Genomic DNA, 21,333 nt, shown 5'->3' on the forward strand with positions numbered 1-21,333 from the left:
CCTTGAAAAACATTTGCAGGCAATGAAAAAAGTGTGAAGTACCTTCATGGAGGGGAAGATAATGATGTGGAGTTCAGAGTTGTGTTAATCAACACAAAAGGCTAAACCAGAGTGTGGAGTGCAGGAAAAGAGACAATAGCCACAGGGCAAATGTGGGAGCTGTGTTTCGTTAGTCCAGAGACATAGGGATTTACGTTCTGACATTCTTTAGCTACATGCTTGTGAAGGCAACTTATTTATGGAAGTTTGTGCTGAGCAAAGGTTTCATACTGAATCTGCATCTTGCAAGAACAAAGATTTTAAGATTTTCAGGTTTGTAGGTGAGAAACAGCCACCACATAATAACTAAACAATGACAGCTTTGAAAAGAACCTCACACGTCTTACCTAATTATCATACTTGAAGCATGAACAACCGTTCAGCAGATATTTCCTATAAGTTACTTCTCTTGTTTTATTTTTATCCTCTATTTTTAAAAAAATGTGTTTTCATCTTTGCATCTTTTAGAATATAAAACAATGTAACACATTTATGACTGCCTCGCCATTGATCTTTCTTATTACTTTGTTTCAAATAAACCCCTAAATCTTAGACTGAAAATGACTTCAGTTATTTTCTTTTCATGTCAGTTTTGACATCTCAGATCTCTTGAAAGCTTTGAACTTACAAAGGACCAAGTACTCTAGCAGTGCTTCTTCTCCTATTTTTGGGTACTTCTGTTAATTTTTTGCAGATTTCTAAAAATAGTCCACTAAATGGTATTAAAAAAGAATCCTCAGTGATGTCGTGTGATGTCAAATCTGTTAACAAGCCTGTGGTGGTTACAATGCAAGTGATTTGAGAAGTCACATCTCTGAAGTGAATTTTTTTTTTTTTTTAATTAAGGGAAGGTAATGACTTTTTGGGTAGTTTTTTTCTTAAAGTCCTAGAGACACACTTAGACATATAGTGTCTAATTTTTTCTTCTGGATAGATTGGTCTGTTCCATCAGTGCTGCATCTTAGATGGAACTCCCACATAGAACTGAAATAACCCTAGCTGCGGAGAGAGGAGAGAGAGCTACTCTGCCTAGCAGATACAATGCTTGTGTGTGTGTGAGTTGTGTATGTTATGTTTCTGTCTGTGGGTGTATAAAGAAACCACTGAGAGCAACCCAAATTTAAAGAGTTCTTCCTGGTCACAATGTGTCTGCAATCACTGGTGTTGCTTCACTATGAAAGTTCCACAGCTTCTTATAAAAACCCTGTCTTCTCCATTCACAGCCTGCCTGCTGGCCTTCTAGCTTGAGAAAACATGACAGATCACTGACAGAAATTATGTTAACATTTTTTCAAAGAAAACTAGATTCTATTCAGCAAGGTGGGACTTAGAAGCTCCTGGCTTGAGTAAAGGTGCATTCCAAAGAATGTTTTTCTCTGGTATAGTATCATCCCACTGAAATCACTGTAGCTACTAAGATGCACCACAGCACCCAGTGTATTGCTACACTGCTGTTACCAAGCATCCACATTTCTTGAAGTATATTAAGAAAATAAGTGAAGGTGAAGTGATTATTTCTAAGGAGTTCCTATCTTTCATGTTATGTAAGTATTTTTACCAGCTAAGCTCATTAGAGCTGTTTAAACTTCTCTTGCTGCTATGTAGAAATTCCCCCACTGCATGGGAAAAGCTCATGAAGATTTTTGAAGATTTGACTGACTCTCTTTAGAACTTTCCTGTGCAAAGATGTTGTGTTTCAGTGATGGTTTAGCTTATGGCTAATCTCACAGCTCCTTAGACAGTGTCATTTCTTCCTGCCAATATTTCAAGGAGACAAGCCTTCTAAGAAAATCTTCAGGGGAACAGGGGAACAGTTTGCAATCTCCCACCCAAGTCCCTGAGGAAGCAACTGAGGCAGCCATAATACCGTGCTAATGCGTCTGGTCTTGTTTATTTTGTTTGTTTGATTTTGTGTTTTTTGTGGTTTTTTTAATGAAAAAAAAAGTTTTCTTGCTCTTAGTGCTACTTAAATTTATCTGGCTTTGGTGCTAACATATTATTTTAAGGCATCTGGTAAGAAATCACAGAATAGTTTGTTGGAAGGGACCTTTAAAAGGTTCACATCCTTCTCCACTCCTGCCCCAGGTATAACATGACCAATCTGGAACTTGGAAGTCCATATGGGAGCAGCATTTTCCCCTCCATGGCAACAGAGACAGGTGACTTGCTTCCCACCAGAGGGAGGTGTCCTGTTCTTCTGACTGCCTCGGTCTCTCAACCTGTCTCCAGATAGGATTGTGCTGGCTGCCAGTTGAGAAACATTCTGTGTATATGTACTAACCGTGTCACCAAAGGTACTGTTACGGTGTTGCTTCAATCTCTGTTGGCCTTTCTTTAAAGCAACAGGAAGATTCCAGTCAGCAAGATTATCCTACAGACTGATGTTTCTGGGCTTTCTAAATAGACTCATCACCCTTGTCAGTCAGAAACCGTGGAGAAGACCATCATTTTCCAAGGCAACAGAGAAGGTCTGGAATCTGTCACCACGATGAATTTAGGAAATCTGTTAGAGCAGCAGAGATTTACACAGTTAGCAATTTTCTTTTTTATTCAGCTGTTCTTTCTGTGCTGAAGTGAATAATTTCTCTGAAGCAGGAAACCAGGACTGAAACAATCATAAATCACAGGCAAATACATATTGTGGCAAGCAGATCTGCTTTCAAGGTCTTTTTTTTTTTTTCTGCTGGAAAAAAAGGCTGCATGTGACTAATGCCAGAATGCTGCAGTGCAGGTGGGCTCCTATGAACAAGATGCCTACATTCATTTCTCCATCAGTAGATATCAGGTGAGCAAGTCCAGAGGAGAATTCTCCTACTGAGATAGGTGCTTCCACTTGGCCTGAAGAATCTCATCCCAAGATCCATGACTAGCTTCAGTAGACCTCCATGAACTAAAAAGGGGGCCTTTTCAGAGATTATTTACAGCTACATCCTAGCTGGGAGCAGCAGTCAGGAGGACAAGACAAGCATTTGCTAGGGATTATTGATCAAAACCGGAGCAGAAGGCACGGAATTTATGTTGTACAGGGAGCTGTTCCTGCTTTATAGTTGGGGGCTTGCATGAAGTGTTCCCCTGAAAAAGAGACTGCCCTTCCAGATGTATATCTAAGAGACATACTTCCAGATGTAGATCTGGCTCAAAATTGCCTGCATCTAGTGGATTTACAATACAAACAGTGAAGGTGAACAGAATTCCTAAGGAGGAGAAATGGGAGAACCTCCCAAAGGTGCATGCAGCTGCTCTGGAGCAGCAGAAACTTAGATTGTCTTAATTGCTCTAAATCTTCTTAATCTTAAGATGTCTCTTAATCCCTTACCAAGTAATAAAAGGCATCACCTTGTCTTTTAGGGAAGAGATTTGTGTCCTAGTTCAAAATAACAGTATGTGGATTGCTATTTTCGCGTAGTGCATCTGGAAATGTATTTTTACAATGTGCCTGAAAGCAAGGCAGAGTGCATTTTAGCTAGGGTGGCACACATTTTGCAGCATAAGCAGAAGACTGTGGCCCTCCAGGTATCTTGGAGTAGTAATGATCCCTCCAAAAGCAGAGTCACATTTATACTCTTCAGCTGGCAGCTCAGTCTGGTACCCCAGAATCACTCCCCATTATGTCTGCATCATTTTCGTTTCTCTTCCTATGCAAGCTGCCTGTAGCCACTGAGGTCACAGTGGTTGAATATTCCCTTAGTGCTTGGTGCTGAAGACTGATGATTGCTTTTGTTTCCAGCTTTTTGCTTTTTCCTCTTGCCTCCTTGTAGCAGGATTTAACTGGTAGGAGGTGGGTAAAAGGAGCCTCAGGAGCCTGCCTGCTGTGTGTGTTGGTCTCAGGAACAGAGATGCCTCCTCCAGGCCCCTCTTTGCACAGCTGCAAAGGTTGTGAAGACAACAACATAGTGCTTTTCTGCAGTGGACACAGGCAAAAGAGTGGAATGGGGAAGAGAGTGCTCCATCACTGTGCCTGTTTGTTAAAATATTTGTGTGAAGTATGTGTGAGAGAAAGCCTAAGTTCTGTCTGTAGATGGATCGGAGACAGTAGCATGATGAGCTGCATTTGTCTGATGGTGTGCCCCAAGCTGGAGGCATTTTTTTGGTCAGGACAGACACATTGACACTGCTAACACAGACCTTTGCATGTGCATCATGAGGTGTTTCCTTGTATGACATGTTTGTAGTTACAGGTGTGCTACTTAAACACATATCCACACCGAAGTAAAACCTTGTATAACAAAACTGGAATATAAATTATGCTTTAAAATTCTATTCTTTGATCCAGTTGTCTGTCCTTTAATAGGACTTATGTGTACTCACGACATTTCCAGACAATCTGTTTCCCATCAATGCAATTACTACTTTTATGAGTGACTGAAGCAATAGCTTATCCTAACGGCCTGTGTGTCTTCAAAGGCAGTGGCAGAAGTGCTTCACCATGGTTTCAGTTGCAGAATGATGCCGTCAGATGAAAATGAAATCTGTGCAGAATGTGAAATGGGTTTATGAATGGAACTGAGACTAAGTCTCTTTCTTCTGCAAAGCCTTACCCTACCCAAGCCAGAGGTAGCTGATAACCCTCCCGCAGCTTCTGTCTCTGCACATTTGTGTTGTATGTTTGTGCCAATCATCTCATAATGTACACCATCTTGTAGTTATCAGCATGAAATGGTGTCATCTTATTTGGCATACACTCGTGTATCAGAAAATAATTGTTCATGCCTGGTAGGTTTCATGAAAGGTCGCAGAGCAGAAGAAGAATGAAAGAGTCCATCAGAGAATATTTGAAGAATATCTTTTGGCTAAGAAGTGTGTAATTTTTTGGTTTTGGTTTTTTTGTGGGGTTTTTATTTTGTTTGTTTGCTTTTTTGGTTTGGTTTTTCTTTTTTCTTTTTTTTTTTTTTTACAGCAGAGGAGTTTCGCAAGCTGATGAATGAACTGAAGTGAATATCTTACTCCTCAAAGATATTAACTGTACTGAATCAAAAGTGCATGGCACAGTTCAAGATAAGAAGAACACTAACTCTGATGTGTACAAATCAGATACAACTGACAGGCCATCGGGAGTGTTTGACATCTTTCAGAAACTGATTATAAAATGCAGTACCTGCTTCAGTCTGGAAAAAAACCTATAGGATCATTTTCAGTAAAAGATATGTATTAGCCCAGTGGTGGTTTCTCATTTGTCATGAAATGGAAGTTGTGGTTGGCAATTAAAAACCTCAGTAACAAATGACAAGCAAAGTGCTGAGTCCTGCTGTTCAGTCACAACAACCCCTGCAGTGCTACGGGCTGGGGCAGAGTGTCTGGAAAGCTGCCTAGCAGAGAAGGACCTGGAGCTGCTGATTGATAGCAGCTGAACATGAGCCAGAAGTGTGCCCAGGTGGCCAAGAAAGCCAGTGGCACCCTGGCCTGTATCAGCAATAGTGTGGCCAGGGCAATGATTGTCCCCATGTACTTGGCACTGGCGAGGCCACGCCTTGAGTCCTGTGTCCGGTTCTGGGCCTCTCACTACAGGAATGACATTGAGGTGCTGGAGCATATTCCAAAGAATGGGAAGGTGGTGAAAGGTCTGGAGCACAAGTCCTATGAAAAGCTGCTGAGGAAGTCCTAAGGTGAAGGGTCTGGAGCACAAGTCCTATGAGAAGCAGCTGGGAGTGTTTAGCCTGGAGATAAGGAGACTCAGGGGTGTCCTCATCACTCTCTACAACTGCCTTGAAAGGAGGTTTTAGCCACCTGGGTGTTGGTCTCTTCTCCCAGGTAGCAAGGGACAGAGTGAGAGGAAATGGCCTTAAGTTATTCCAGTGGAGGTTTTATTTGGATATGTGGAAAAACCCAGCAGAAGGGTTCTCAAACATTGGAACAGACTGTAACAATGAAGTGGTAGGGTCAGCATCTCTGGAGACATTTAAAATACAGGTAGACATGGTTCTTCGGGATGTGATTGGTGGTGGACTTTACAGTGTTAGGTTAGAAGTTGGAGTTGGTGATCTTAAGGGTCTTTTCCAACCTCCATAATCCTGTGATTCCATGAACAATAAGAGAGCTCCAAAGGTCCAGGATATTGGACTACAGGTCTACTATCAGATGAAATGAATGTCACCTGAAAATGATGTCTCCACATAAATTTCATGGGGAACTTTATTGTATTGTTTATTGTTTAAGTTGTGTTAAAAGGACATGATACCAGTGCAAAGAAATAAATAATATACTAAGAGAAGAATTCACATACAATTTTGAATTGCTAATTGTAAGCTAGAAGGAGACGATAGGAAAGGGATTTATCAGTTTGTTGCACAAATGTGCAGGTACCAGGAGATTGATGATGGTTTGTGCGCAAGTTCTGTACTGTCCTATGTAGCTAGAAAGGAGCTGTCACTGTGTAGAGATGGAGACTGCAGAGATCAAAATGTGGTGACTAAGATTTTAGCTAAAAAATTATTTTAATGAGGCTGACACGGTCTTCCTGTGAAAACGTACTTTCCATTATCCACCAAAGAAGACTATTCAGCAGCTTGTAAGGTAAGAAAAACCTCTTCCTGTTAAAGTAGCTATCTACCTCATTCACTTTTTGTTTTCAGTACCCATCTGCAGAGTGAAATATAGTGCCTCCATTTAGGTTAGTACCAAGCTGGCAAAAGGCCCTTCAACATCAGCATTTAAAGTCTGCCTCGGTGTCTGCAAGGGAAATGACACATTACCATAGTGATGATGTTTTGAAATAGTTGGTGTTCTAATTACCTCCAAATATCCTTAAATATCTCATGTACCTTTAGAGAGAATTTACTCAGTTTACCAGTTTGTTTCCCTGCAAGAAAACCAGTTTTGTTTTGCAAGATGTTTTGTCTAGGTTGTATACAGAGGGAGAGAGAAGGATTGAAGCGAAATACCAGAGACAGAGAAAGTTGAGTCTGTGGAAGGGGAATGGCTGAAGTAAAGGTCCCCAGTGGCTGTCTGTTTTTCAGCAGTGTTAATTTGTAGACAAAGTGAACTGAAGCCTTGAGTGCTCCTTTTCTACTCCTTCCTCTTACGCATTTGTGTTCTGCCACTACCTGACTTGCGCAGGACACATGATCCATGGCTCATCACTTGACGTATGTAAATGAACCTCTTCTAATCCTCCTAGTATCTTTCCCATGATATCACAGAAAAGGTAATGCTGAAGAAGATAGGCTTCTCACTGACCTAGAAATAAGCATCAACTCATAGATTGTCCCGGGAAGCACAAATGCATCCTATCTCAGTTGTGCTAAAATTTGTGAAGAGTGGATCAGGAAAAGTAAGGAGAGAGAGTTATCTCTATCTACTCTGACCTTTGAATTTCATTGAGAATTTCTTAATTTAATAAAATGTTAATGGTCCTTATCAGAGATCCCCACATTACCAAAAAGACCAGAAAACAACATTCTCCAAGATACTGTGGTTTCTCAAATGAGCTCCTCAACTGAACTTGGCATCGGTTCTTTGGTTACAAAAGGAATCACTAATCCATTTTGTTAGGTGTGTTAGTTTTAGTTAATTGATAAATTGTGATGGTTTCTTTAGAGCTATTCACTATTAATATTTAAACATGGAATTACTGCTTTTGAATGTTACACAATACCTTCCTGAAGGGCTGTTTCACTTTTATTGAAACTGTAGCAGGAGGAAGTCAGACATTTTGGTTGTTTTTTCCAGACATAAGCTTTGTATCATAGCCTTGATGATCTTCACTGATATCAATAAAACATACTTAGTTCTGATTCTGAAGTGATTCTGTAAAAATGAGTGACCCATTCCTGCTCCCAAACAGTACTCTTTGATTAGCTCCTTATGTTTGGACGATGTGATTAAGAGCCATGCTGTGATTTAGAGATTCTGAGGAATCTGTTGTCCTGTCTGTTCAATCTAAATATGGCTCAGCTGCAAATAGTACTTCAAAAAAAAAAAAAAAAACCCAAAAACAAAAACAAAAAAAAAAACCACCAAAAAACCAAAAAAACCCCACCCTGTAAAATTCCCTCAGCGCATGCCTGTTTCAGGTAAATCTCTTGCTGTTTCCTGTGAAACCTGTGTTTGAGAGGGCGAACTTTTGCACCATTCTCTGATCTAAGCATACACACATGCACACATTTTGAAAGACAGGTTTGGGTACTACTTCTCTACAATATGAAATGAGATTTTTGCAAAGGAAAAGCTTTTGATTTCACATAATTATCATACCTGAAATAATGCTGTGTGCAAATTTCCATAATTCTTTAAATAATTAAGGAGGCCTAAGATGTTACTATTTCTCTGGAAGTCATCCTTAGTAATCCTAATCCTGTGACTTTCCCAGCACACAACTTTTCCTGCCATATTTAGGACATTTATTTTTTTTTATCAAGTAGCAAATTAAACAGCACTCTTGCAAGTTGATTTGCGAGTTTACATTTTCTTCATGGAAGCTGGATTGATGTCAGTCAGCTATTAAGGGGTTAGCACATGGTTGGTGGTGCTTCTGTAACAGCGGTCTGGCATTTAAGAATTTACTTTTCTTCAGGTACAACATATGTTTGGGCATGTACTCTTCACCACTTCCTTGCAAAATTAACTTCAATCACTTTCAGATATAATTCAAAACACTTACTTATGAGGTCTCACAGAGTCACACACTGAAGTTGTTGCTCATCTATAGGGGCTGTCTAGACCAACCTCATTCTTACAGGGTTACCTACAGCAGGTTGCTCAAGGCTGTGGCTCATGAATTTTTAAATATTTCCACAGATGGAGACTCCACAGTGACTTTCTGTAACTAATTTTTTTTTTTTCTAATATGTAAATTGTATTCCCTGTACTTGAGTTTGTACACATTATCTCTTCTCCTGTCACTGGGCACCTGTCTGTCTCCCTCATATTCATTCTGTTTCATTGGGTGTTTACACATACTATTGGAACCCCTTGAACCTTCTTTTCTCCAGGCTAAGCAGTCCCTGCTCTCTCGGGCTTGTCTGGTATCAAAGGCCCTTGAGCATCCTAAATGTCTTCATGGCTGTCTCACTTCTTTGCTGGCTCATTCCAGCAGCTCCATCTCTCTTTTGTATCTTGAAGCCCAGAACTGGGCACATAACTCCAGATTTGGTTATAACAGGGCTGAGTAGATGGGAAGGATCCTTCAGCCTCCTGTCAGCAGCGCTCCTACTGTGGCCCAGAAGACTGTCAACCTTCTCTGCTGCAAGGACACATTGTGAGCTCATGGTTGGCTGCTTGTCCACCATAACCCCAAAGCCTTCCCTGTAAAACTGCTTTCCAGACAGATGATTTGCTTTTCCGCTGTTTTGCTGGGGAATGTCTCCCACAGGTACCCGAACAACCATATTACCCTTTTTCAGATGCATAATGATGATTTAACCCAGCAAAATTCACATGAATGTGTACGTCATGTTTTAACCCAAACCAGCAACCAAACACCATGTAACTGCTCACTCACCTCCCCACCAGCTAGAAAACTTGTGGGTTTGAGATAAAGCCAACAGGGAAAGCGAAAGCCATGCATGCAAACAGTGCAAAACAAGGAATTAATTCACAGGTTCCCATGAGCAGGCAGGTGTTTTGCATTTCCAGGACAGCAAGACCCCCTCATGCCTCACAGTGACTTGGGAGGACAGACTACATCACTCAAATGTTCCTTCCTCTCTCCTTCTTGCACCCGGCTTTAAATACTGTTCTGGAATATCTCTTTGGTCAGTTTGGGTGACCTGTTCCCTCCCAATTTTTCATTCACCTCCAGCTGCCTCACCAGCATGGCAGTATAAAATCAGAAGAGGCCTCATCTCTGTGTAAGCCCTGCTTGGCAGTAACAAAAAGTATCTATCATCACTGTAGTATCTATCAAAAAGTATCTATCATCATTCAGCACAAATCCAAAATGCAACCCATAAGTAGTTCTCTGTGAAGAAAATTAACTCTACCTTGGCCAAAACCAGCACATCATATCTGAGTGCACCCATAGTATTTGTCTTAACCCCTGATTGTTCAGCTATTTAGCCTATATGGACTAAGTGAATTACTATTACTTTGAAATAACTGCCATGCCACTTGTTTCACACCACTTCTGGGATTTTTTTCTTTATAGAAGTTTTTTGTTCTTTGAGGGCAGGGCCCTGAGCTTTAGCCATTTCTGTTTCCTTTCTGTAGCCTTGTCTAAAGATATTAGTAATAATGTTGATTGAAATGCCATACTGATTAATGAATAGTGTTGCAGTCTCTCACTTCTCTTTGTGTCATGGTATATGTCATGAGTGGGGTGTGAAGGACAAAATAAAGACAAAAACCCCCAGGTTTATCATACAGACAGATTCAGTGAGTGTGTCCATCCTCTGTTTCCTTGGAAGCTTCAAAAGTGGGCTTAATGACTGAACATCTGCTCCTTCCTTTTGCTTTTGCTTCCATAACTGATGCACCTCAGTTGCACATAGATGAATTCTCTGGAGTCTTTGCTGCTGAACTGCTAAAACCATCAGCTATTATCCAGGGAATGTTAAAAACAAAGTCTACAGTTTAGAATGAAGAACAAAGGAGATGGAAAAGAAAGCTTTTCTAAAAGTAACACAAGAGTCCTTAGTTAAAATGTAAAATGTGTAAAATTTTGATTCTCATAATACATTTCCTTCCAGTTAGTCAACAGCGATACCACAGTATAGCCTTTTGAACACTTAGAAGGTGACTTTGAAATCAGAAGTGAATTAAGAGAATCTATGAGGATCCTTATCCGTTCTTGTCCTTCTAAGTGTCCTGTATGCTGAATGGCTGCAGAACAAAATGCCTTATATATTTAAAAGCTTGGTCTTGCCTAAGAAATAAAATATAGTTATGCAATTTCACTTCTTATGTGATGAGCTGAGCTGACATTATAGCTTAATGAGAGCCTAGAAGTAGTGCTTAGAATGGAAAAAAAAAAATCTCTCTTGCTGAATTCTGTTTCCTAAGTAACTAGAGTATTATGCTGTCTGGGTAGCTCCAACTGGAGAGAAGCTAAAAAGGGATAAACTCAATAGATTATTGACCCCAAATCAGTTTGATCATCAGTAGATAAATGTTTTGGGAGGGACCCAGAAGTAAAGGTGTTAGTGAGATTTGTGATCACTGGTATTTGCACAAAAAGGCTGCTTAGAGAGATTCCTGCAGTAGGGATATGTGACACAACTAGGCTATGTTTCCTTTTTGCTTGCTGTGAAGTTTTAGCTTACTTGCAATTTCAGTTAGCCTTCCTTGCACTACAGGAAAGAAATAGCCAGATGGTCTGGGTAAATTTTCCATCAATATGCAAGAGTTTCTGTATTACTCTGATCCTGCAATGAAGGATGCAAAATGGTGGTAAAGGAAGGCTGACATTAGACAGGGAGCATGAATATTGTCTGGGGGTTTGTCTAGAGTCCCTAGGTGTCTTTTTGTTTTAAGACACAGATTACCTAGCAATGGAAGCCTCAAGAGGTTTGTGGTTAGGCAGCTGAATACAGACATTCATGTTTACTGTTGTTATTTCCCACCTGGCAAAAAAAAAAATCAAAAAAACCCTTTGTGTTACAACCATATCTTGTAAGGCTTAAAATTACCAGTTTCCCCATGCTTCCCTGTTGGAGATGTGACAGAGAAATATCCCCTTTACATTTTGGGGGATTGGAGGATTGCTTTTGATTCAGGGTGACTTTCAGCTTAGGGTTCTGGGAAAACATTTAACCTGGACAAGAAGTGTGGAGAAACAAGGGATCTGCTTACCTCTTTATAAATTCCTTGGTGGTTATTAGAAGCAATAGTTGATCTGATAAGTGCCATCACTATGGCAATTCAGGAGGGATATTGTGACAGGTTGCAAATGTTTTTTCCCTTAAGGATCAAGGTTTCACAATCACTATCCCAAGAACTGATGTGGAAAGCAAGAGCAATCACAGTCCTCCAGCACTGTTGACACATGAAGAATAATTTATAAGGGTATGTTATAAGGGGTTGTGAGAACCTCTTTCCTTTGCTTAGCCTTTGCTGAAACCAGCAATTACTTGGCAGGTCTTTGACAGAGTCTCCTTCCAGCCCAAACCTTTGTAAAAGCCAGAAATCTTTGCTTTTAAATTTTTTGATTAAATCAGTTAAATCTCAGCCAGCCACGAGCCAATATGGAGGTGTCCTGACTCATCATCTAAGGACCTACAGTGTTTTTCCAGGAAGAAGGAACCTCTTTTAGTAAAAGATGCAGAGTGTTTTCCTGCTGCAGGCAAGGTCCAACACTGCTTCCAAAGGGTATGTGTCTTCTCTTCATCCATCCAACCAGACTTGATCCTGCTGCTGCCCTCCAGTGCCCTGATGATGCTGCATCACACTACATTCTCTTCCCCTTTCCTCAGCCACTGTTTTTCTTCCTAGCTGGATTATTGACAGTCATTTGCTAATAAAAATGTCACTGAAATACAGGATAAATGGATTTATGCAGCACTTTGGGGATAAAAGGGCATGCAGGAAACCTCCTCCTCATTTGCATGGTTGTGCAAGGGCTTTGCACAACAACAAAAAACTGCCTCAGGAACACACAGGGAATGGAAATTTGGGAACAATGTGTATTCAGCAGCGGGACAAGACAAAAGCATGATCTCACTTAGGTACTAAGCATTAGAGGTGGTGGTGTCCAAGAACTGATAAGAGACATGCAGAGAGGCTGCTTCTTTCTGAGGTAGGAGCCTATAATTCATCAACTCCAACTGTGTGCTAATGCCATGTGGTCCTACCTGTCATGGTATGTGTAATTTCTGATAGCAATTAAGAGCACGATTACTCATCCCTGCAATCAAGATTTCAAATTCCTTTCCCAGCCCTGGTGTCATTTTGTTCTGGATGTATTACTTGCCTATTACATTAAAGACCCTTCAAAATCAACCTTCAGTCACTTGGCTGAGCTGATAAAATGAAAACATAGTGTGGATGGCAGCTTGTCCTTTTCAGGACTGCAAACAAACTGCTGCCATCACACAAATCTTCAAATTTGGTCTCTTCGTTTTGCTGCTGTGCTTCTCCTGCCAGTGCCAGGTAACTTACCTGATCAGGTTAAGTGCTTTGCCTACCTCCTGCCTGGGGTGGGGAGAGTGTGTTGCCTCCTCAGTGAAAGGAGAAACCTTTCCAGATGCAGAGGGAACAACAGATGGCCCTGAGCATGGGGAAAGAAAGAGCTGTCTTCCTGGGGCGTCTCACCACATTTTTACGGGGCCGATTTTCTCTTTTGGTTTCTCTAGGGGCTACCAAAGACATGGGAAAGATGCTGGGTGGGGATGAGGAGAAAGACCCAGATGCCGCTAAGAAAGAAGAGGAACGACAGGAGGCCCTTCGGCAACAAGAGGAAGAGAGGAAAGCCAAATATGCCAAGATGGAGGCTGAGAGAGAAGTTATGAGACAAGGGATTCGAGACAAGGTAGGTGACTGGCTTTCAACAGACACTGCTCAGCTTGTAATGCCCAGTGAAGAACACCTGTTTTCAGCTGATTTGTGATTAGTTCCCTTCCCTAGGCACCTGGATAGCAACCAGGTAACTACTCTGCTACACAGAACTTTTTAATTTTGTGCACTCTTCCTCAAGCCCTGTTCCTGTTTAAACACACCTGCCACAGAGCAAAGCCCTGCAAAACTGAAATAGAGAGCAAAGGTGAAGGGGAGAAACTCATCTATTTAGCACTCACATTATATTAAGTATTAGAGGCTTCCTTGTCTCTTTGAGGATGCTTTCTAAGCTTGCATTTGTGGTTTGTGAGAAGAGTCATAATTCAGTGAGTTTTTGTTGCAGTTATGTTCTGTATTGATTCCAAAGCTTTATTGACCAGTGATATGGGACAAATCTACTCTATTGTTAACATTTCGGCTTCTACCACTCACACTTTCATCTGTAAGAAAGTTTTTATACATTAACTATTAGAGATGGATGTGTGGAGGGAGAAGACAGTTTTGATGCCTCACCCTCAAGGCCAGGTCAAAGCTGTCTCTTTAGAATAACTTACGTTTGTAAGATCTCCTGGTGTTCAGATATCTTGGAAAGAAATGTGGGCAATGGTTGGACAAGGAGTTTCTAATGATGGAGGCCTGTCAGGTGACTTACATCACACGCCAAAGAAAATACCTGTATTTTTGCTCAGTATAAGAGGTGTTTCCTTGTGCAGGTCCTACCTCTGTGCTGTAAGAACATGTCTTGGAACAGATGTAAACAAAACTATATCTGAAGTGGGCCAGACTTCTGACCCTGTTCTTATGATTCATGATGGAAGCATGAATGAGGGTAAATTTCTCTGGAGACACAGTGCAGCTTGCAAAGAGTTACTGGAAATTGTTCTGCAAATAAAGAAATTTAGGATTATGCTTCTAAGAAAAGAAAGGACTTAGAGGGAATTGTCTATCCTTGACATGGCATATGAACATTTAAAAGAGGCTGCTGGTTGACAGAAATGCAGAACGTCTACCTGGTCAAAATTGGTTTATAATCATGGAATCATAGAATTGTCAAATGGTTTGGGTTGGAAGGACCTTAAAGATCATCTAGTTCCAACCCTTCTACCATGGGTAGGGACATTTTTCACTATATCAGGCTGCTCAGAGCCCCATCCCACTTGGCCTTTAACACTTCCAGGGACGGGGCAGACACAGCTTCTCTGGGCAACCTGTTCCAGGGCTTCACCACATCTGAAGAAAGAATTTCTTCCTAATATCCAATCTAAACCCATCCTCTTCTAGTTTAAAAACATTTCCCTTGTCCTGTCACTACGTTCCTCTCCCTCCTTTATATAAGCCCCCTCAAGGCGTGGACGTTTGCAATAAAGTCTCCCTGGAGCCTTCTCTTCTCCAGGCTGAACAACCCCAGCAATAATGTGTTTAATCAATATGTATCTAGAGAATCTAGTATATTAATATAAGCATATCAATGTGTGCATAGTATGTTAAATGTGTGTTTACAATAGAACTGTTTTTTAGCAATGACAAAGGTCATGAGGGAAAAAAAAAAGAGTCGTAAATTTTTCAGTTGCAGGCAGTCGAGCTAATGCCCGGTTTTCACTGGTGACTGTCTCTTCTGGACCACTGAATTGTTCTAGATGTAGAGAGGGATTGTCTTTTTCTTGCTGCTGGGAAAACTGCTGTAAAAGCATTAAAAAAGTCTGAGATGTCCTGTGTTATAATTTCAAGGTGATCTCATTCATGAGTAGGATGCATACAGCCTGAGCTACAGCCAGAGGGGATTTCCCTATGATACTGGCAAATATCTGGACTTTGCTGAGCTGGCTGAGCAGTGAGTAGCAAAATCTCTTAGAAATGCATTGAATCCTTGAAAATTTGTCAGGGAGTTGGGTCTGAAGAAAAGGAGACCAGGAATGCTTGGAGGAACATTATTTGACCTCAGTCAAGGCTCTGGACTGGTGTGGTGGAGTACCTTTGAAATTACCATCAGGAAGTCCTGCTTGGGGCAGGGCATCTGGACTGTGAGCTCATTTTCCTGTGGTTTTCTTTTTCCTTGGAATAATCGCAAGTAGCATGCATTTGAAAGATGAAGGTATTTTCTGCAGAATCAGAAAAGATGGATAAAGCTGTAGAAAGAAGCTGCATCTCTTCCTCTTTCTCTTCCTCTTCTCTTCTCACCTTGTGCTGACAAAGAGATGGATTTGATGATACACAAGACTGTCTTCTAGTAGTGATGATTGGTGGTTGGAAATATGAAACAAATGTTGAAAGAAGTAAAAAAGAGCTGGATTATCTCCTCCATTACTTGATTATTTAGCAGTTGCCTTGATTTCTTCTCTAACTCCAGTAAAAGCAAAAATGCAGAAAAGAATAAAACTGAAACACGTGTTCTGTCTGGTAAACAAGCACAAGTTGCTGTTAGCAGATATGAATAAAATTGAAGACATTTTAAGTTAGAAAACTCCATTATGATATTTGCTCATTTCTTGTGTGAGAGTGTGAAAAGTGAGCAATTAGTTCAAGTGACTGAATAGGAACAGATTATTTATGCAGAATAAAAGATTGAAAGTGTGTGTCATAGGTTATGAACCCGCAGTCACAGTTATTCCTTAGTGCAGCTGCAGGATGCCTGGGAAGCAATACAGGGAGTCACAGCTTCACCAGTGAGCTCATATGGCTCTAGGTGAGGCTGACAGAAAGGATGGGCTCATCATGTTTGTTGTTTTTGACTTTTTGCCTTGGCTTTCCAACAAGTGTTATGAATGCACTCTCTTGTTTAGGGCTTCAGGAAATAGGGAGGGTTTAAAAGGAATGGTGACAAATACCACCGATACATTCCAGCCTGTATTAACTTTTAAATACAGTCTGTTAAATTGAGACATGTATGCCCTCAACCCAGCATGGCAGCTGGGTATAGGAATTATTTAGGGAAAGGCAGTATGAATTACACAGAAATGAGTTGTTTGGGTTCCCCCCCCACCCCCCATTAAAAATATGCTGCATTTTCATTTGGAGACAAATTTTTAGGAATAACATTTGAACATGACATTTTGAAATAAGTGGACTACCTAAGCTGCTACTAGATATCTACCCAATGCTACTAGTCTGAGCTACTACCCAATATCAAAGTCCAGCATCTGGTATTGGAAATGGATTGAAAGAATGTAAAGAGCATAACTGGGGTATACTCCAGCTTCCTCCTGCCTCAGGAGGTGTGCATGCAGCTAGCATTCTGATCTGATCTGGTTTTGGTCTTGGCACTAATGCCTCACAGATCTTCTGGGCTCTATCCCAGCTGCCCCTGTGGAGAGTTACCACACCTGACCAGCACAGGCATGACTGCTGAGAGGCCTCCAGTGCCCCTCTGTCTGGCAGGTGAGGCTATGGATAGCTCATATCCCTGTTACCTTGCTAATAGCACTGCTATCAGCTTCCCATGCTGCAGCCGCTTCCTTGTTTACAGGGCTCTTGGGTGGAATACTGCCTTCTATAAACAAATTGTTTGTGTATGTGCACACCTCAGCTGTGAAAGTGAATTACTTTCTTTGTGTAGCAATTAGTTATTTACATAATTAATTATTTCTACCACTGTGGTAGAGTCCAGTCCTGAGGGGCCCCTGTTCCATGGTCGGTAGTTAACACTCTACCTTAGTGAGACAATGTCCGCAGTTTGACTTCCTGAAAATCTCACACATGTTTTAGGCAGTCAGTATTGCTGAATCCTTGTTGAAAGGTAGCAGAAGCTCAGAGATATCCTTACAATAGTGGGTTTAAACCAAAAGGGATGGAAGCATAGTCCAAACAGCTTGACTGCTGGGCAGAATTTAGGTTTAGGTCCATACTTGAGTTGGAGTATGAGCTGCTTCAGTAGTTTTTTAAATACTCAGTTCTCTGAGTGAAAGGGGGAAGTGTCTCTGGCCCAGCTTGTCTTTAACCAGCCTTACATGCAGGTCAAATGCTGTATAGCACATGGTTTATAGCACATTAATGAGGATTCCTATGCTTACATTATTAAGGATTCTTGTCCTACAGAGCACGTAGTTTATGTCCAATAAGCCAAAGTTTAATTATATTAATAAGGATTTCTGCCCTTTCAATGGAGCATGAAATCTGCATGAAAAGTATGGAAAAGTGTCAAATGGAAAATTCTAATGTGGAAGACTTAAAGTTGTCTCTACAATTGTAATTGTCCTTGTTGAATGATGTGTAAAGGTGTGACACAGTTAAATCATTGTTTATACTTCTAGGAAACTCAACTCTCCTACTGCATAAGACAAAGTTAGTTGTTTTCTTAATAAACAGATGTTCAGTATTTCATCTCTGATGTGTCTTACAACATATGTTCTCAAGCTCATTTACTATGCAATATCAAAATTCTGATGGCAATATAATGAATTTCCTAATCTGAGGGTTTAATTCTCTACTGCTGTTATTACTATGCTTTCACTAACTCCATTCATCTTAAGAAGGGTTTCTTCTGATATTTATTAGGGTGGAGGACAGAGTTTTTTAGATTTTTCTGTGGAAGTTTTCTTCACTCGGAGTCACTAATTGTGGTGGTGTTCACAGGGATCCCAGGACAAGGGAAGAGACGAGAATGTTGACTCCATGTTTCAGAAGGCTGATTTATTATTTTATGATATATGTTATATTAAAACTATACTAAAAGAGTAGAAGAAAGGATTTAATCAGAAAGCTAGCAAAGAAAAGAATAGAATAGAATGATAACAAAAGCTTGTGACTCAGAGAGTCCAAGACAGCTGACTATGATGAGCTATTAATTAGAAACAACCACATGAGACTAATCAAAGATCTACCTGTTGCATTCTACAGCAGCAGATAATCATTGTTTACATTTAGTTTCTTAAGCTTCTCAGCCTCTCAAGAGAAAAAATCCTAAAGAAAGGATTTTTCATTAAACATGTCTGTGACATTTATCTGTTTGTGAGTTATGAATGCAGAAGGGTCATTATGTGGTCTAAGCTTTGGTGGCAGAAGAATGGTAACAACTTGCTCCATCAGCGAGCCTCCATGGGGCAGCAAGAAATGTTCAGAAGTGCTTATGCCTTTGCAGGCAATAGAGGAATGGCAAAATCTGGGTTTGAGGTTTGTTCCTACAGGCAGCATATCACACAGCAGGAGAATGTGCAGTCCTTGGTCTGTTTGAGTCCCTTCTGTCTCTGCGTGTGTGCCACTAATTCTTCCCATATTTCTTATTGGGCCATTTAATGCTTTCAGTGGTTAGGCAGATAGATTCTCTGCAATATTTGGAATTGTCCAAAGAACCATTGCAGGGTTTGAGTTAGAAGGCACCTTAAAGATCCCCAAGTTCTAGCCCTTTTCCCTTGTGGTCAGGGGCACCTGCCACTAGACCAGGTTGCTCAAAGCCCCATCTAACCTGACACTGAACACTGCCAGGATGGGGCATCCCCAGCTTCTCTGGACAACCTGTGCCAATGCCTCACCACTCTGACAGTGCAGAATTTCTACCTGTTCTGTAGTTTAACCTGCTCTCTTTCCATTCAAAGCCATTCCCCCTTGTCCTGTCATTCCACAGCCTTGTATATGTCCCTTTCCAGCCTCCTCATAGGCCCCTTTCTGCACTGGCAGGATGCTCTAAGTGTCTCCGAAGTCTTCTTTTTTTCCAGGCTGAAGAAAGCCCAGCCATACCAGCCTGTCTTCACAGGAGAGGTTCTTTAGGCCTTGTTTCTCCTCTTTGTGACTCTCCTCTGGACTCTCTTCAGCAGGTCCATGTCCTTCTCATGTTGGAGGCCCCAGAGCTGGACACATCACTCTGGGTCCAAAGAAAACCATGAAAACTATTCAGTTCCTTTGGGATATTTAACACATGTAATTTCCTGGTCTTCCTTGGCTCAAGGTAGATGATATTGGAATTTACTTTTTTTTAGGAATGTTGGAACATTTTTTCTCTTTTCTTTTTTTTTTTTAAATCTGATTTCTGAACTTACTTTTAGCACTAAATCACTCAGACAAAAAGGCAATCAAGATTTATAGCTGCAGTCCTAGATTTTTATGTCAGATAATCAAGATGCAACATCATATAATTATTTAATTGTAATATTTCATTAGCATATTTCCTTATGTAACTGGTGCATTGTTCCTAAAATCCCATTTAAGGGGAGGAAAAATAGCAGAATGTGAACTGGGTCTGTTCTTCAGCAGTATCAGAGCTTTGAAACTAAACTCCCAGCTCAGGAGTGCAAACCTAAATTTGATAAAATTTTGTTGATATAAAATAGCTTCACACTGTTAGCTAAACTCTTAGATGTTATTTGGTGTTTCATTCTTGTATAATTTCAGATGCAGATATTGCCAAGGGCTTTAAAAATCCCTGTACAAAGGATTGGAAATTCACTGCCAGAAAATATAATTTTGATAGTGCAGTTTTGCCTAGTGAGCAAGAAATATAATAGTATATCTGTCATTGGAGACTACTGGCAACTGAAAAAAGCGTAGAAGTTGTGTTATTTGCATGCCAAAAAATGAAATATCTCAAAAAAAAAAATTTCCTCAGCAACGAATCACGTTCTTTAATTCCAAAGATAAAAATCTTACTATGAACGTGAAGACTCTGTCTGATCTCTTCCCTTTTAAATCATTGATATTAAACCAATGATGTAAATTTTTATCCAGCCCTAGTGATCTAGTGAAGATGAGTCTACTGTTCAGTATTGGGGCCTTAAAATAGATTTTCAGAGATCTATATGTATTGTGCAGATGGAGAGGTATCATTAACTGGACTCTCTGCTTCTACAGTGGATTTATAATTCAGGATAAAAAACAAAGTAAAAATTATCCTGCTTAGTTTAGATCAGTGTCGATTCTCTTTGTGGTACAGACAGAAGTGTTTGCAACTGGGTCACAGGTCCTCTGGCTATGAGGAAGCAAAAGACTCGGCTGTGACACTCCTGGTGTGAAACTTTGCAAGGCGGGGATTATGTTGTGCCTTCCACTGTGCATTGGCTGAGTGGGATGATTGAGAACAGGCATAAGAGCACTAACGGCGAAAACTGATAACAATAGCGCTCTGTGCAGCATCAAGGCACAGGCTGTCCTGGAAGAAGAACATTGCAAGGACAACATCCTTTGGTGTTCTGCCCACATTTGATACGCTGGTTATTGAGAATAGGCTGTAGGAAGTCCAGGCAGAATTGGAAGAAAGAAGCACTTTTGCTTTGTGATTCAAGAGCATTATAACGCTGCACATCATTTTCATATTGGTGCTCAGAGCTTGCAAGGGGATACAGTGATTTGACCTGGATGAGACTTCTGCCAAAACTTTTATTCCCAACCATTTGTCTGCAAGGATGTCCTGACTGGCCTATGTTGCCTCTGAGTCAGATTCTGGAGTATTTGTTATCAGTTTTTTACATAGACTTGAGTACAGATTTTTACCATCAAACTTGTTTCCAAACTGCAGCCCTTTGCAATTTTACTAAATCACCCACTTTTTTAGAACTTTCTACCTTTGGAAATACCAGACAAAATTTAATTTTCTGGTTTGTATCTCCAAAAATATCCCTTGTCTGTAAGGCAATGACTGTATTTCCTCTTCCTGGAGTAGGCTAGTTCACACTTTCACAAAAAACAATCCCAAATTGAAAAAAATCAATAAAGTTATCTGGGTATGGCCAAGTTTTAGTTATCTGGGTATGCCCAGTCTCTCTTGCAAATTGAGAGGGAAGTGTTGCCTTACCAGATAGGCTTTTCAACACAGAACAGGGATTGATGTTCCTGCCAAGGACCTCCAGGTCCATTATTAGGCAAAGCTATCTTCAGGGGCATTTTAGAGAATCTGTTCTTACCTGATCTGAGAAGTTTCATCTTTATATTTCCTTAGAATCCCAG

General features: G+C 40.6%; 1 protein-coding gene across 4 annotated transcripts in view; it reads left to right on the forward strand.

The window, feature by feature from the left end:
• CPLX1 (complexin 1) overlaps positions 1-21,333 on the forward strand; it is a 247,859-nt gene that overhangs the window by 192,611 nt on the left and 33,915 nt on the right. For all 4 annotated transcript variants that reach the window (XM_059836792.1, XM_059836794.1, XM_059836791.1 and 1 more), the window contains one exon: positions 13,263-13,438. In XM_059836792.1, the coding sequence (XP_059692775.1) occupies positions 13,263-13,438 (176 nt within the window). The remainder of the gene's footprint in view (positions 1-13,262; positions 13,439-21,333) is intronic.

This window comes from Haemorhous mexicanus, chromosome Z, assembly GCF_027477595.1.
Source record: "Haemorhous mexicanus isolate bHaeMex1 chromosome Z, bHaeMex1.pri, whole genome shotgun sequence".
NCBI classification, from domain to species: domain Eukaryota; kingdom Metazoa; phylum Chordata; class Aves; order Passeriformes; family Fringillidae; genus Haemorhous; species Haemorhous mexicanus.